General features: G+C 41.4%; 4 protein-coding genes and 2 non-coding genes across 10 annotated transcripts in view; 2 read left to right on the forward strand and 4 right to left on the reverse strand.

Annotated features, from left to right (window-relative positions):
* Positions 1-1,447: 1,447 nt before the first annotated feature.
* LOC135499783 (large ribosomal subunit protein uL4-like) lies at positions 1,448-5,100 on the reverse strand. Of its 2 annotated transcripts, XM_064790736.1 has the most exons (8): positions 5,028-5,100; positions 4,480-4,648; positions 3,881-4,251; positions 3,553-3,682; positions 3,167-3,407; positions 2,579-2,750; positions 2,237-2,287; positions 1,448-1,600 (listed from the first exon to the last, which is right to left on the reverse strand). In XM_064790736.1, exons 1-8 carry the CDS (start codon positions 5,028-5,030, stop codon positions 1,574-1,576), a joined length of 1,164 nt encoding a protein of 387 aa, XP_064646806.1. In that variant the 5' UTR covers positions 5,031-5,100; the 3' UTR covers positions 1,448-1,573. The 2 variants fall into 2 exon arrangements, with proteins under 2 accessions (XP_064646806.1, XP_064646807.1); XM_064790737.1 differs by lacking the exon at positions 2,237-2,287.
* LOC135500036 (small nucleolar RNA SNORD18) lies at positions 2,996-3,065 on the reverse strand. The gene has a single exon (XR_010449388.1). It is a non-coding gene; the product is annotated as a small nucleolar RNA SNORD18 (small nucleolar RNA).
* Positions 5,101-5,666: 566 nt separating the features above from the next.
* Trnas-cga (transfer RNA serine (anticodon CGA)) lies at positions 5,667-5,748 on the forward strand. Its single transcript has one exon. It is a non-coding gene; the product is annotated as a tRNA-Ser (tRNA).
* Positions 5,749-6,022: 274 nt separating this feature from the next.
* LOC135499538 (UPAR/Ly6 domain-containing protein cold-like) lies at positions 6,023-8,608 on the reverse strand. The gene is made up of 4 exons (XM_064790352.1): positions 8,487-8,608; positions 7,930-8,049; positions 7,608-7,789; positions 6,023-7,414 (listed from the first exon to the last, which is right to left on the reverse strand). Exons 1-4 carry the CDS (start codon positions 8,533-8,535, stop codon positions 7,334-7,336), a joined length of 432 nt encoding a protein of 143 aa, XP_064646422.1. The 5' UTR covers positions 8,536-8,608; the 3' UTR covers positions 6,023-7,333.
* Positions 8,609-8,852: 244 nt separating this feature from the next.
* Positions 8,853-13,328, reverse strand: LOC135499537 (RE1-silencing transcription factor-like). 2 transcript variants are annotated; one of them, XM_064790350.1, is made up of 6 exons: positions 13,216-13,328; positions 12,603-12,788; positions 12,239-12,384; positions 11,763-12,066; positions 11,142-11,342; positions 8,853-10,804 (listed from the first exon to the last, which is right to left on the reverse strand). In XM_064790350.1, the coding sequence occupies exons 2-6, from the start codon at positions 12,712-12,714 to the stop codon at positions 9,987-9,989; spliced, it is 1,581 nt and encodes a 526-aa protein (XP_064646420.1). In that variant the 5' UTR covers positions 12,715-12,788; positions 13,216-13,328; the 3' UTR covers positions 8,853-9,986. The 2 variants fall into 2 exon arrangements, with proteins under 2 accessions (XP_064646420.1, XP_064646419.1); XM_064790349.1 differs by having other exon boundaries at positions 12,603-13,319.
* Positions 13,329-13,571: 243 nt separating this feature from the next.
* Positions 13,572-14,367, forward strand: part of LOC135499302 (mitogen-activated protein kinase kinase kinase 13-A-like) — a 28,189-nt gene continuing 27,393 nt past the window's right edge. For all 3 annotated transcript variants that reach the window (XM_064790006.1, XM_064790008.1, XM_064790007.1), the window contains exon 1: positions 13,572-13,654. The gene's annotated coding sequence lies outside the window, so the exon portion shown is untranslated. The remainder of the gene's footprint in view (positions 13,655-14,367) is intronic.

Consider the following 14,367-nt stretch of genomic DNA (forward strand, 5'->3'; position numbering starts at 1 on the left):
TGATGATCAGCAGATCCTTTTCTGAGACATCCTGTATAGTAAAATATTGCAACTGTATGTCCTAGAAAGGTTGTGACCAAGTCTTGCTTGGCTCTTGACGGTGAGGGTCAGCAGAATCATTTTGGAGACATCCTGAAAAGTAACAGGTCAGAGCCTGTCCGACTGGAATGACAGTAACCTTGGCTTCTCAGCCTCAGCAGATCCGTTTCTGAGACAACCTGTTTAACATATTGCAGGTTGTATGACGATGTCTTCATGCTTGGCTCTTGAGGGTGAGTGTCCTGGAGACACCCTGTACAGTAACATATCGCAAATATGTGTTAAACTGGTGCGACAGAGAATTAAAGGTTATTGTGACCATGCCTTCATGCTTGGCTCCTGAGAGTCAGTAGATCCCTTTCAGAGACAGAGATTGTAATGTGTCTGACTAGCGCGACTGAGTTAGGTTGTGACCACATTTTCATGCCTCTCGCGGAGGGTTGGCAGATCCCTATATCTGAGACATCCTGTATGTCTTACTATAGAGCGATGGAGATAAGTTTTGACCATGCTTTCATGCCCGACTCCTGAGGCTCAGTAGATACTGTTCTGAGACATGTATGACTGGAGCGACAGATAGGTTGTTGTGACCATGGCCTCATTTTTTAGTGAGACATTCTGTGCTGGTCATAATGGTAGAGCTCAACAGAAAATGCCCAACACATCAGACAAAGCAAGGTTGTGACAATGCCATGGAAATCTTTCCCCAAGGCTATATTGCAACAGATGTCGAACTGCTGTGACAGAGGTAGGTTGTGACATTGTCTTCGTGGCTGGTTGGCGAAGCAGACCATTTTCTGAGACATCCTGTGAATGTCTAACTTTGCGACAGAGATAGGCTGTGAAAAGGTCTTCATGTCTGGCTCTTGAGGCGCAGCACATCCTTTTTTGAGACATTCTGTATAGCAAGGCAGATCACAACTCGTATTTCACTGAAGGACGAGACAGTGCTGGGTTGTGTCCTCAAAAGGAGGAGGAGACACAAGCGTTTTCCCCGACAATTCCATCCCAAGCAGCCAGATTTTGTAGGTTGGTCTCACATTCCAGGGACAGTAGTAGGCCAATTTAACGACTCAAATCGGGACCGAGGGGGGAGCAACATGGTACTGTGTAGATCAGCCCTTGCAGCAATTGCAGACCAGGCTTGCAAGAAGACATTTTAAGAAGTGCTGCATTGAACAGAAGAGGACAAGGGAAGGGGCAGTTGTGCATTATCTCTTGGGGGTCATGCCCGAATGGGGAATCACCACCAGAACTTGCGTCTTGTTTTAAGCACCAATTGGGTTTATTCAGTTGGGCACCTGCATTCTCTGCCAAGGAGAGAAGTTACCAAGTTGCCCACCAATTGGTCTCAAACTGACATTAGTTCTACATATATTCTGCATTTTTGGCAAAAATATAAAAAAAATTCTTTCCATTTGAAGTCAAATATATTTATCAAGCCAAATCATACATGTGTGCTCAGAATAAATTATGATGGAGGAGGCAGAGCATGTATCTTTCTCTTGATTTGGCTCATCTCACGTTAGCAACTTCACTTCTTTGCTGGTTTCTTGCCTCCCTGAAAGACAAGTAAAGATGCATGAATAAAGTACAAATTGATACAATCCCATTTCGGGAATATACACTGTATTGTGCATTTTAGAAAGGGAGCATATTCAAAGGATATTCAAGTTTCTATATTTCTCGCTGCTAAACAAGTTGGGTGTAACAAAATACACAGTGAGTTTTAATATTCAAATCATATCAATAGATCTGACGTCCGGTCAAAACAATGGCCGGGCATCCCCTTCTACAAGTTATTGTAACATTCACACGAAGAGAAGTGGGGAATGTTGGTCTGAAAAGAAATGAATTTCGCCATAAGCCAACAATCTGAAGAGGAAGCCAACAGGGAAACCCCAAGCTTGACAAATATAAACAACCCTCTGAAGTAGATTGAAGACCCCAAGGAAATGTTCCCTCAAACAGCCAACAAACACGAGAGATCACAACTATATTTTGGGAAAACACTTGCTTCAGTCCTATCATTAATCATCAGGATTCAGATGATAAAAGCTCTAAAGGTTTTCATCATTAGCAAGTGTCTTCCCCAATTTGAATCGCGGACCAAGAACCCACTCGGCACCAATTTGCCAAAGAAAAAAGCAGCCACCTCATTTTATAAACACCAATGCCACACATTTACAAATGTCACCTTTTTGCCTGCAGGTTGTTTCCCAGCAGGTTTCTTAGGAATTTCTTTTTCCTGGAATAAGATATTTGGACTTGAGTCTAGCCATTGTAAGCCTGCCCAAAGGGGTCAAGTTGGCTGACTAGAGCTGGCCACGTAGCGTAATACTGGCATGGCATGGAAGCATGTCTGTCACTAAAGGACTTCGTTGTTCATTCAGCGTCAAGTAAAACCACTTTCAAAGCTGAAATTTAGCAGAGAATAACTCATCTTTTGCCGATTCTAGGGCAAGCTTTGCTATTTATGCATCTTTTACATCTCGGTTCCGCATCACTAGATAACTATGGATCTTTGATTAAAACCCACCTTCTTGGCAGCTGGCTTCTTGGGGGCAGCAGCCTTCTGAGCAGCCAGTGCCTTCTTGTTGGTGGCCATCTGCCCAGCTCGCTTCAAGACGACATCATATGGATTAAGTTTCATCATGATGCGTCGATTCTTCAATGGGTTCTTCTTCAGAATCCTTCTCTTTTTCTCAATCCTGAAATCAGTTAAGGATATTGCATACACTTCAAGGGCCCACGGCTTTTACAAGAAAACTGCCAACATGATTTAGCCCGAACAAATTCCCGACATGAATCTTGCCACCAGAAATGGCAAACAATGAGATTTCTAACAAGCGGGCGTGTCAATAGCTTTTGACAATTCCTATCTTTCGTTAACCACGACTTCATCTTGGCAGTTCATCAGATAAGTGACAAAAAATAACATATGTGGTTACTGACCAAAATCAGAGATGGTTAGTTGTGAAATCACTAAATTTCATAAACACGGACCAAAACTCTCATCATATTTTGGTAGCCACCACTTTGCAACGCATAGCATATCAAATCTTATCAAGCGAATATTACCTAACCCCTCCCATCAAAATGGGTCTGGGCCAATCCCATATCTCACCTTGGGGCCCTGAGAACCTGTTGGATCTCCTCCGCTCTCAACAACCTCGACAAATCAGTGTTGGTCATCTTGGGCATGGGGAGGTTATAATTATTCTTTTCCTTGGATGGTTTACGCCATGTTCCGTATAAACTGTCAAGGCGCTTGAAAGCAGATTCAGTCCAGATACAGAAACGTCCAACGTGACCTCCAGGAGCGATTTTCAAAAGGTTGAGGCGGGATACGTTAATCAGAGTTATACCTGGAATAAAGAGCGGACATATTTTAAAAGGTTGCCAAGAAGAAATGCAGAGAAATCTCAAAAGTTACTATTGATCTCAATGAAAGATCTATGGCCTGAAACCATCAAGATGCACAACTGATGCAGATTCAAAGATGCTGCTTACCAGGTATATTTCTGAAAGCTCTGCTGATACCATTGTCTGTGTTGTAGATGACCAACGGTCCACGTCGCTGGATGCGACGCCGATTCCTCATTTTACCTTTACCGGCACGGAATCTTTTGGAGTTGTATACCTGAAAGATGAAAATGTCAGATTTGATATGATGTGAATTCCAACAAAATTCCACACTATGGATCCTAAGAGGAGCATTGTCAGAGATGGTTATGATTGAAATCATGTACATTCATAAACACGGACCAAAGATATCATCATTCAGCTCCGTCACCAAAGGTTATTTTCAAGAGTCACAAGTACTGAAGATTTCCCTCACCTTCTCAATATCAGCCCAAGCCTTGAATTTCTTGAGGAAAGATACAGCCTCCTTGGTCTTCTTGATCTCCTCGACCTTGTCGCTAACAACAAGTGGGATCTCTGGTGTCTCCTCGATCCTGTGTCCCTTGGACATGACCAGGGCGGGGATGCCAGTGGCAGCGATGGCTGAACACATGGCGTACCTCCTCTGGTTCACATTGATCCTCCTGTGCCAGCGGCGCCACGTCTTGGTCGGGGCGAACATGCGTCCACCGCGGCACATGTTGCCAAAAGCTCCCTGGCCGGAGCGATGGGTGCCACCACCACGGACTCGAGGAATACGAGCGACAGCCCGACCAGTTCCCCAGGATTCAGCTGAAGTCTGGTGACCTGAAAGACAAGTTGTACATGAGTAATACCAATTCAAGGGCCAAAAAGACAAGACTTTAAGCTGATGTTTCATGCTTCAGTCCTATCATTTATCATCAAGTGTTTTCAGACAATAAAAGGCTCTATTGGTTGTTCATCATCAGCACGTTGCACAAGTTTTTGGGCTTTGCAGGAGGCATTGCATTATTACCACCGGTACACCCTCCCAGTCCTCTCCCAACCACTTACCAGCTTGCACACTAACGGCGTATGGCTGCCTCGTGTTCTTCAACATCTGGAAATGAACGAAGTTGACAACGTCTGGCCTGATTGGGGCCCTGAAGACAGCCGGCAAAGTGATATTGGTACCGGTTGTTTCATTTTTGTCGGAGTATACGGTAATCAATGGACGCGCAGCCTGAAAATGGAAGAAGGTGAAAAATAGATTCTTAGCTGGCATGGCCAATTTGACACTTGCACCTCCAATTCATTGAAGATTTAACACACCTGAGTATGAGCATGATAGGGAACAGCCGGGGTCACAAGTTGGCACCAACAGAGCATGCCTCAGAGCCTGTACATATTCACAACATGCACTATGAAGGCCTGTAGGTCTTTTCCGATCCAAGTGCTGCCACCTGACGGTACCGAGAGCTGAGCACGGCATGTCCCCGCAGAACCCACAAAATACACGAATTCTACAATCCTTGCGACGCATCTAGTACTTTATTTCAGTTCTACAGTGTTAGTTGCTGCTACAAAAAATATAAATTGTCAAAAATTTGTTGATATCGTACCATTTTTATGTATTTTTCGGCCAGACAGTCCACGTGTTCGGTCGGCGCGAGATGGATTCCTGTAAAAAAGGTCGAGGTCACGGGCGCGGTGGTGTAGGACTATTTTTGCAAAATGTTTCAGACACATTTCACTATGTTGTGGTTATGTTAACTTGATTTTTAAATCATCAGTAGTTCATCATTTATTTATCTGAAACGGCACGCTGAATTTATTACCATTATTACGCAACAAGTTGATGCAACTTTTTTTTGGCGCACTGATTTTGGTGATGGAAGTGATTAAATCTATGGAGTACCAAATCTAACATATTTTGCCTCCCACTGCTTTCGGATATCAATAAAAAGTTATCAATGCTCACACCACAAAACCTGTACAAATATATATTTCCAATTTAAATATTTTGCAAATCAAGAGAGTTTTTTCACCGCTCTTGCCATATTTTGATTACAAACTTCAAGTCTTAACTTCTATCTTATCCCGATACTTCCAAAAGTGGTTGTTCCCAACCTCGTGTCTTGGTCTCAAACTGTAACCGCAATGTACACGCAAATATATTTTCAATTTCCAAAGGAACGGGGTAACAAGTGCCCCTATGGCAGATTTATCAAAAACAGCCAATCGCACTACTGTATCTCGAAGTCGTGATGGCCGAGTGGTTAAGGCGTTTGACTCGAAATCAAATGGGGTCTCCCCGCGCAGGTTCGAATCCTGCTTACGACGAATTTTTTACCTTAGAGCATCGGATGTTTTTATACTGGGTAACTATATATCATTTCAACTTTTTTCTCATTCTCTTTAATTCTTTTTTTGAAATGATCATTAATGTTTCAAATTGTATTCTTGAGCACACAGGACCAGGGCAGTGAAATAAAGACAACACTAGACCAGCATCCCCACATCAACCTAATGGTTGATCAGCCGAGTGATGATGAACTCCAGCTAGATAATGAACAGTCAGTGAAAGGGCAAATCATAAAACAACAAAACCAGATAATTAACTTTATAGATTATATTATTTGCATATATAAAAATGACACGTAATATAAGTGTATAAAAATCTTTACAATGTCGACGGACTTAATCATTGAATAATCATCTCTGGCGCTCATTATCAAAAGAATATTTAAACAATGGGTTGGAATGATGCATGATGTTGGGATCTACATTTTTTTGTTGGAAAGTCAAAATATCCCTCGACCTACTATTTGGTTAGCAAAAGGGTTGACTGAATGATTATAATGGTTTCAAATTGCTCCAACCACATGTACTGTTGCAACCTACGGACACTATGTATCCTATTCAGTACACTGGAATCAACACAAAATTGGCATTATCTTTTACTTCTACTGTTTTAACATCCATAAAGCCATTGTTTCAGCTGCCAATAATTAGATGACACAAAGTGACATGTATGATGGTTTTCATTTCTTTTATATAGAAGAAAACCTAAGCCACAACTCTCAACACCTGAACATATCCATACAGGACGGATATTCTACATTACAGAATATTGTGGAAGGAATGTGTACAAGATGGACTTAATGGATGGATAGAAAATATCATTAACATGATCTACGGAATGTTGAAGAGACAGCACAAGCTGAATAATGAAGACTAAAAAATATCAACCCTGGCAATATAAGCCTGTAACCATTTCACATATTGACCAAGGTTTACTCAGTGTCAAGCGGGGGTTACAGTTACTCTGAGGAAGTGTTTGCTTTTGTATGGAATTTAGCAAAGCTATAGATGTCACGTGTACCACGCATGCCGTTTTTACACCTGTCAAAAATGGTTTCAGAAAGAAACCTACCAGCTAATATGCAAGTTTAGCCATCAGAAAGACAGTTTCTCAAAGAACGTTGTTTTCTAACATTCTTTTTCGGACTGATAATTCAAATACACCATATTTTAAAACATCGTCTTTCCAAAACTCGGCATTAGGCTACATTATAATAGTTTTACACAATTCAAATGCAGATTAAAATATATGGCATATGATGTAAATTGAAAAGGTGCACTCCTTGCGGCGCCACCTGCAGGGCTTTCTCAACAGTCCACTCCCCAATTCTGCCCACCTAAATGTTTCCAGTCTAAACTAGTATCATGGACAAGCATTGAATATACGACTGTACATATTTACAATTCTGGAATGTATAGAATTTACACGATTCTGATGGTTCACAACCAACAGTGAATAAAACAGGACGGCCCCTCTCATTTCTCTCCATTAGTGCTGGCTTGTTTGAAAGTTGCTTCAATTCATATTGATTTACAGATGTTGTTGCAAAAATTGTCCACCTCCTCACAGAAAACTCCGCACTAGAACTGTAATAGCTGTAAACAACGTAATGAGCAGGCTGCCTTGTACCGTTCCTGAACCGAGCTGAAACAAAAGATAGGAATGGTCAGAAACAGATTGATGACGAAAGACTGATTAACATTCCGACCCTATCATGGTGCGATGTCAGTAATTGGGTACCAGGGGACCTGAAATAACTTGGAAGACCATTGCATGAACAGGTCCGCATTTCTCCTCTTGATCCTGGTCTGCGAGGAAGCAAAGGTTCAATACTTACTGTGACATAGTAGTTACAGAGATCCCCCCGACAACACTCCACGCATGTCCAATCATCATACCAATCTCGTTTACAAAGCTTCCTTTTACTATACTTCGTTTCTTCACAGACCTCCTGTTTTACGCAGGTCTTGGAAACAAAGTGGCGTCGGCTGTCACTTTTAGGGAGCCAGAAAGGTGGAACTGAAATGGTGACGAAGAGGACAATTAACAAGAAGACAGAAAACTTGGTGGTAATGACAGGAGCAACAACAGTGAATTCATCTTATTGGGAATTAGCTATCAATAGAATAGAACGACCAAAGGAAGAATTTGAAAGTTACCTCTGTATCTGATGGTCGTCATGCAGGTATCATCATGTTGGTCACACTGAATTGTACTTTTGACGCATTTGTCTTTATTACCGTCCTGATCCTTGCACACGTAGCACTCTAGAGCAAAACCTGGAAAACAATCGAGCCAATATGTGTGAAATAGCAGCGTTATTTGGATGATGACTCATCCTGATCAGGATCAGGTCAGTCAAGCGAACCACACCTAAAATCAACCAACCAACCTTACCCCAAAGAAGTTGGCCTGCGAGACTCCCACTCAAAATTCAGCTTAGTAGGCATTAAAGATTTACTGAGAATCATTTCTTTTCGACAACTGCCATGCCCAGAATGACCTGCACCCCTTCCTTTCTACATGTTCTACAACATGTAGGCCTATAAGTGATCAGAATATTTTCATTTTAGGTCATCATCCGCCATCTTGTTTCTTGTAAACATTACTTTTTCTTGCCACTTCATGACTTCATGCAGCTTTTACCGGCACTAATAACCAATTAAGAAAAATCAATGTGTTCAAACACATTCAATAACAGTTAAAGAATACTTACATCCTGATATCACTGCCAACAACACCCCTAAAACTAAGATTTTGTCCATGTTTTTAGAGGAACCGACATCGAATTGGGTTTAAAATTTAGGTCAAAGCGGAACTTAAACGGGCGGAGTCCATTCGCTATTGACGGGGAGTAAAGGTATAATTATATGGAGCGCCGGTTGTGCATTAGTCCAAATGGCTGATGTGGCAGGAAAGGGTAGTCCTCCAAAATAAAGTCCATGAACAACATGTTGTTCAGCGAGTTAGAAACTGAGATGGGAGAGACCCCTATTGGCTACTCCGTGCAAGTTTATCTTGCCGTCACGTTATCTTTTCAAGCACCTAAAACTTGATTTTATGCTTTTGATTCTAAAGGCATATGACATGCAAGTATATTGGCTCATATCATTCTACATGTAATGAGAAATGATAGATAAATGTGGATAAATAACCGAGCAACATGTTTTATTTCAAAAGATGTTTTATTTTATAATAAGAAGACATTAAAGAACAATTAGGTGACAATGAAGAACATTTGATACCTGCACTATTTGATGAATAGATTGTATAATGTAATAGCATTGTAAAGAATGTTAATAGGGCTCTCCTTAAACTGTAAACACTGCTTAGTTGTCAGGAAATCTCAACTTTGGACTGATTACTAACTGCATAAAATTTCAACAATTTCTCCCAAATACCTCACAACTGATCCAAGTCAAATAAAGGTCTAAATACTGTTTTTACTGGCAATGCCATATACATGTCAGATGCCAGCATTCATAACCAAATAAAAGACAAATCATCTGCAATAACTTTTTTAATTCTAAATTAAAAAAATGTTCTGAATAAAATCTCAACATTTGCGTGTTTTGTAAAGAAACCTTTTATCAATAACAGATTATTTTCAGTTCAACAGACAAATCAAATAGACGCTAACAAATTAAATGGTTTTAGAATTTTAAACACTTCGGGCAACTGGCTTTACAATAATTCGTATCTCATATTTCTACACATACGTTTAAGTACCTATCAGCATCGTTTTGAAGGGACTACGTCCCCAAGTAGGCACAGTTAACAATACTCATCCTGGTACCAGTGGTTTTCAACATGCTCCGACCCTCGATATTTTTGTATGTGACAATGCCCAAAAAATACTAAAAAGAAAATATCTTCAACAATAGAGACATTTCTGTCAGTGGAGACAATTTTTACAGGTGAATTTTGACTTGTTATCATGATTAATGTGATTGCCTAGCTGCTGTTATTTCGAAATACAGTGGAACCTCTCTATTACGGACACCCTCGGGCTCGGGACTGACAAGTGCTGTCCTTAATAGAGAGGTGTCCTGATTAGTGAGTTCAAATTGAATGGAAACAAACAATTCAGGACCAAAACTAGTGTCCTTAATAGAGAGGGTGTCCTTAATAGAGAGGTTGTCCTTAATACTAGAATTATCAAAAATATTATATATTGGAATTATTAAAGACTAGCCTTTATCGATTTGTCATGTTATTAATGCCCAGTATGTTCCCCACGAACTATGTGTGATGAAAACTCATATTTATCTCTTGAAGTGTATCCACAAATGTTACATTCAAGTGGATTTCTAAAACCATGGCAACCCATGTGTATAGTATACATCACATGATCCATGAAGATTACATCACATGTAGCGCAAATATGATAACGTTGATTTCCTAACATAGGTGGCGATAGCAGTCCATGAGGCTGCCGGAGGGAGGCAGATGACCCACAACTTGATACAGCAGAACTTGCACTGAGCCTACGATTACCAACGGGGTTGTCTTGATACGGTGGGCTTGTCATCCCGTCTAAGCATAGTGCCATCCCTGAACCTATCTTGCTACACCCCGGGCTGTTCCCACGGTTGCCACGAGACCCAGGCGATTTCGCCGATCCGCCAGATGGCCAGTACGTCCCCCGAGACTGAATCTTGTGACACTTCAACTTTGAATCAGTTTGACTGGCATCTTTTTCCTCCAATGATGCAGTTTTTATCAAAGGATAGTTAACATTGTGTTCATTATGGCGATAGATTTCCATCCCAGGGAAAACCCAGCGGTGGTCGGCATCCTCGTTGCTAGTACTGGTGCTCACTGAAGGGTGGCGCTCTCGACAATAGGCCCATGAGACACTGACCTCTTGACCGGAACCTTCTTCACCACCCAAATGTCCTCTGTCTTCGTCAATTTGTTCGGCATTCGGAAAAACAGAGGATGTATCTTTTGAATCCTTTGCCTGATCTTGTGCAGTTTCCACAGTGATGATACTCCGTTTTCTCTTGATTTCACCCGGCTCAGTAGCAATCTCTAAAATAGAAATCATCGATTATGAAGATCATAAAAGCCAGACATTGATTTCCTGTTGTAGACACCAAGGAGGACACTAAATAAATCTAAGTTATGTCGGACAAAATCATCATCACTCTGTCAGATGACCCCAACAATAGGAGCTTCGGTAAATCTAGGTCATTACTTGTTGTCATGTTGATTGGATCTCCTCCAACATGGCCAATCACATCATGCTAGGATCAAGTTAAGCATAACTAATCAACTGTAATTATACTGTAAACAGATTTTACCCATGTCATGCCTGACAATTATAGTGAAGATTAAAGCAACTGAAATTGACAACCTCTAAACTCACCGTCAGTGTCCGAATCATTTTCGTGCTTGATCTCAATGACACCAGGATTCCTCCCTACATCTTTATCGTCCTTACGACAGCTGAGATTGTACGGCTCCTCTTGGGGGCGCTTTATGTCAATGTCCATCTTGGTGTCGTCAGAACTCACCAAGGCGATGTATCGCATTCCTGCTTTCTTCTCAGTGGCTCTGTTCATAATACCTGGAGGCCAAGGACATTTGCAGTTATATTGTGGTTCCTGATGCGAGAGGCTTGCACTGCATACACACACACTCTGAACCACATTTATGCCAAGATCTTTATGTAACCAAACATGATCAGAACTTGTAAGACTAGAGTATCAATCATACCACCTAAGTACGAGAAACCTTATGATCTGATTTTTTTACTGTTCGACACATTCTTTAGGATGACAGTTACAGTTACCTCAAGATCTGTCATTTGGGAATCAATTTAGCAAGATGGGCTACATGCCCGTGATACAGGTATTCTTAAGACTTTCAACTCATTGACACTACGCAATTGGTCAAGCGACACAGCTTCACAGAGTCAAAAGTATATGTTGGCAATCTTGTGGCAACCCCACGTCTAGATATGCTTATCTTGAACAAGGTGAATTACCTGTTGGTTGTAGAGGGATCAACCTTGACCTTCTAGGGTTGAGGTCACCAGCATCCTGCTCTCTCTCACTGTCACCATGGTTACTACGTTGACTTACTCTCCTGGCACATCCTCCTTTGTCTCGGTCACTTCTCATCTGGCGGACAACCTTTCCTTGGCGCATCAAATTAAACTTCCTGTGTTTTGGCAGGTCACCATGGAAACCATCATAGTGACGCTTAAGGTCACCATGGGAACGGAACTGTTGGGCACAGAGCTTGCATTGGTAAATGAAAGAGAGGTCGGTGTGACGCAACAGGTGAACCTGTAAAGTAAACAAAGTCATGTGATTAAGGAATGAAGACAAGATTTCAAAGAGAACTTGGTCAGTTTTATGATATTTCAAATTACAGCAAGGTCCTCTGGCAAACTATATCCTTTTAATACATTCAGACAGAGGGCTAATTCAGACAAAGCCAAAAAGTGAAATCAGTTACCTTCAGTGTTTCCTTTCTCTTGCTAGCAAACTCACAGAAGGAGCACTTGAACTTCCTCTGTGGAGTGTGGACTTGCATATGACGGGTTAAATTTCCATTTTGTGTGAAATTCATCCCACACACATGGCAACGGAAAGGACGTTCTCCTGCAAAATCAATCACATTCGGTAAAATTTAGCAAAGTACCTGCTTATTGATAGGAACAATTTCACACATTTTCATCCAATATCTGTGCCTTTTTCTCCGAGAATGAGTGGAATTTAGACTATTCAATAAGAATGAGGGTTTAAATTTACAATCCCAGATCGGCCGTGAACGGGGATTGTAAACTCGTTCCAGAATGAGCGACAGTTTCCAATCATACCTGTGTGTACTCGAACATGAGTCTGCAGACATCCCTTAGATGGCGCTATGTAAGTACATAAGGGACATTTGTGCGAAATACCATGACTTGAATCATCTGGCAGATTATCCATCGCGGGTCTTATGTCAGGAGCGCCATCATGTGAATAAAGTCAGAAGTGGGCAACTACGTTCATGACACTGATATCTGTAAAGATAGAAATGAAAGGCCTTTTCAAAATGGCTGCAATTTGTTTTCGCAAACCATCTATTCTCCCAGTCCCATCCCGAGAGGTTTTTGTTACTGCTACCTCGTACACACAAGTGCTGTGCGTCCATGGCACGGTTCATGAATTTCGCGATCTGCTGTCATGCTGGTTGGTTAATAGTTCCTGCCAACCAGTACATCCAATAACAGCATCACTGACACACTCCACTGTGACTGTTTATATAGGCCTTGTAGTGAGTGTAGGCCTACTATATTAGTACTTCGCTTTTGTTGACATTCATTTTGACACCAAAACAACACACAGAAAACCACTGCACATGCACAAGTGCAAGATGACATCCACATAACAAGGATGTCTGAAAATGCTAAAGGACCTAATACGCATGACTGAGCATAATTGCATAACATTTCACGCTTTATTGTTGAATTAAAACGTATTTCAGTGGAGCCAATCGCCCCAGATTTCCTAGCAAATCGGACATTTCTTTTCACGCGACAAAAACCGCGGCAGTGACGTTGTAGCTATTTTTAGCATTCCATTCCCGTTAACAGTTTTCCTCCCTCTGCTACATTATTTACTATGGTCAATCAAGAAGTACAGATGTACCATGACAAAAGCCTTGCATTTTGATGTTTAGTTGGTGTAATTCTTTCGAAAGAGTTGCTGTTTAACAGTTGTCATCCTTTCGAAAGTGGTAACTTTTTGTTATATTCCATCCAGTGCGCAGCCTCCCTCTGCTTCAGAAATCACTGTCAACCAAGGCAAAACACTGCCAGAAATGGCGGACGTCGAGTGGACTAAAACCTCTTAACTTTTCCCCGTTTTACCTCATTTTAGGATTCAGGTGGGTACAACACTACTTTTCGATTGAACTTTAACGACTCTTCTATTGAATGATTATATTTTCATTGTATATTGGTGTAGAAATGTTTGTGAAAATGTGGTTTTATTTCGGCGCTGAATTATAAATCCATGGTGAATACATTAGCTCGTGATGTACATAATGCACTGTGTGTGTATTCGATTGTACAGGATTGGTGATTGGTCACGTGACCCAATTAAATTAGGCCCCAATCAACACCATCCAAGCGGCTAGTCAGCCGTTATTGTGGTGATTTCCCCTCTGTTTATGAAAGTTATGACAAGGGTTATTAATATTATTTTTGTGGTGCTGCTGTAATTTATTGATTGAGTCTTCTCCATGTAATCTTTGTGTGTCGAGTGTGTCCGCCGTCCATCCGTCCGACCGTCCCCTGGCCCTCTGGCCCCAGGCCCCATGACCTCACATGCTGGCACATGGCGGCCCCTTGGCCATACTTGTGGTCAGTTTTGGTGGTCGTTTGTGTGCTCCAGTCCATTTTGAGTATGCCATCATGTGTGTACTAGTATAAGACAAACGGATTGAATACGAGACGGAGCAGCATATAAAAATGATGGTCTATTGGGCCGATACACAGTTCGAAGCATCATTTCAGTGTAAACGTAGCATTTCCAGTATATGTACACCCAAACTCAGAACTACTGAACTACTTGTGATGTTATTTATCAGGGGGTCCT

Source organism: Lineus longissimus, chromosome 15 (genome assembly GCF_910592395.1).
Source record: "Lineus longissimus chromosome 15, tnLinLong1.2, whole genome shotgun sequence".
Classification (NCBI taxonomy): Eukaryota; Metazoa; Nemertea; class Pilidiophora; order Heteronemertea; family Lineidae; genus Lineus; species Lineus longissimus.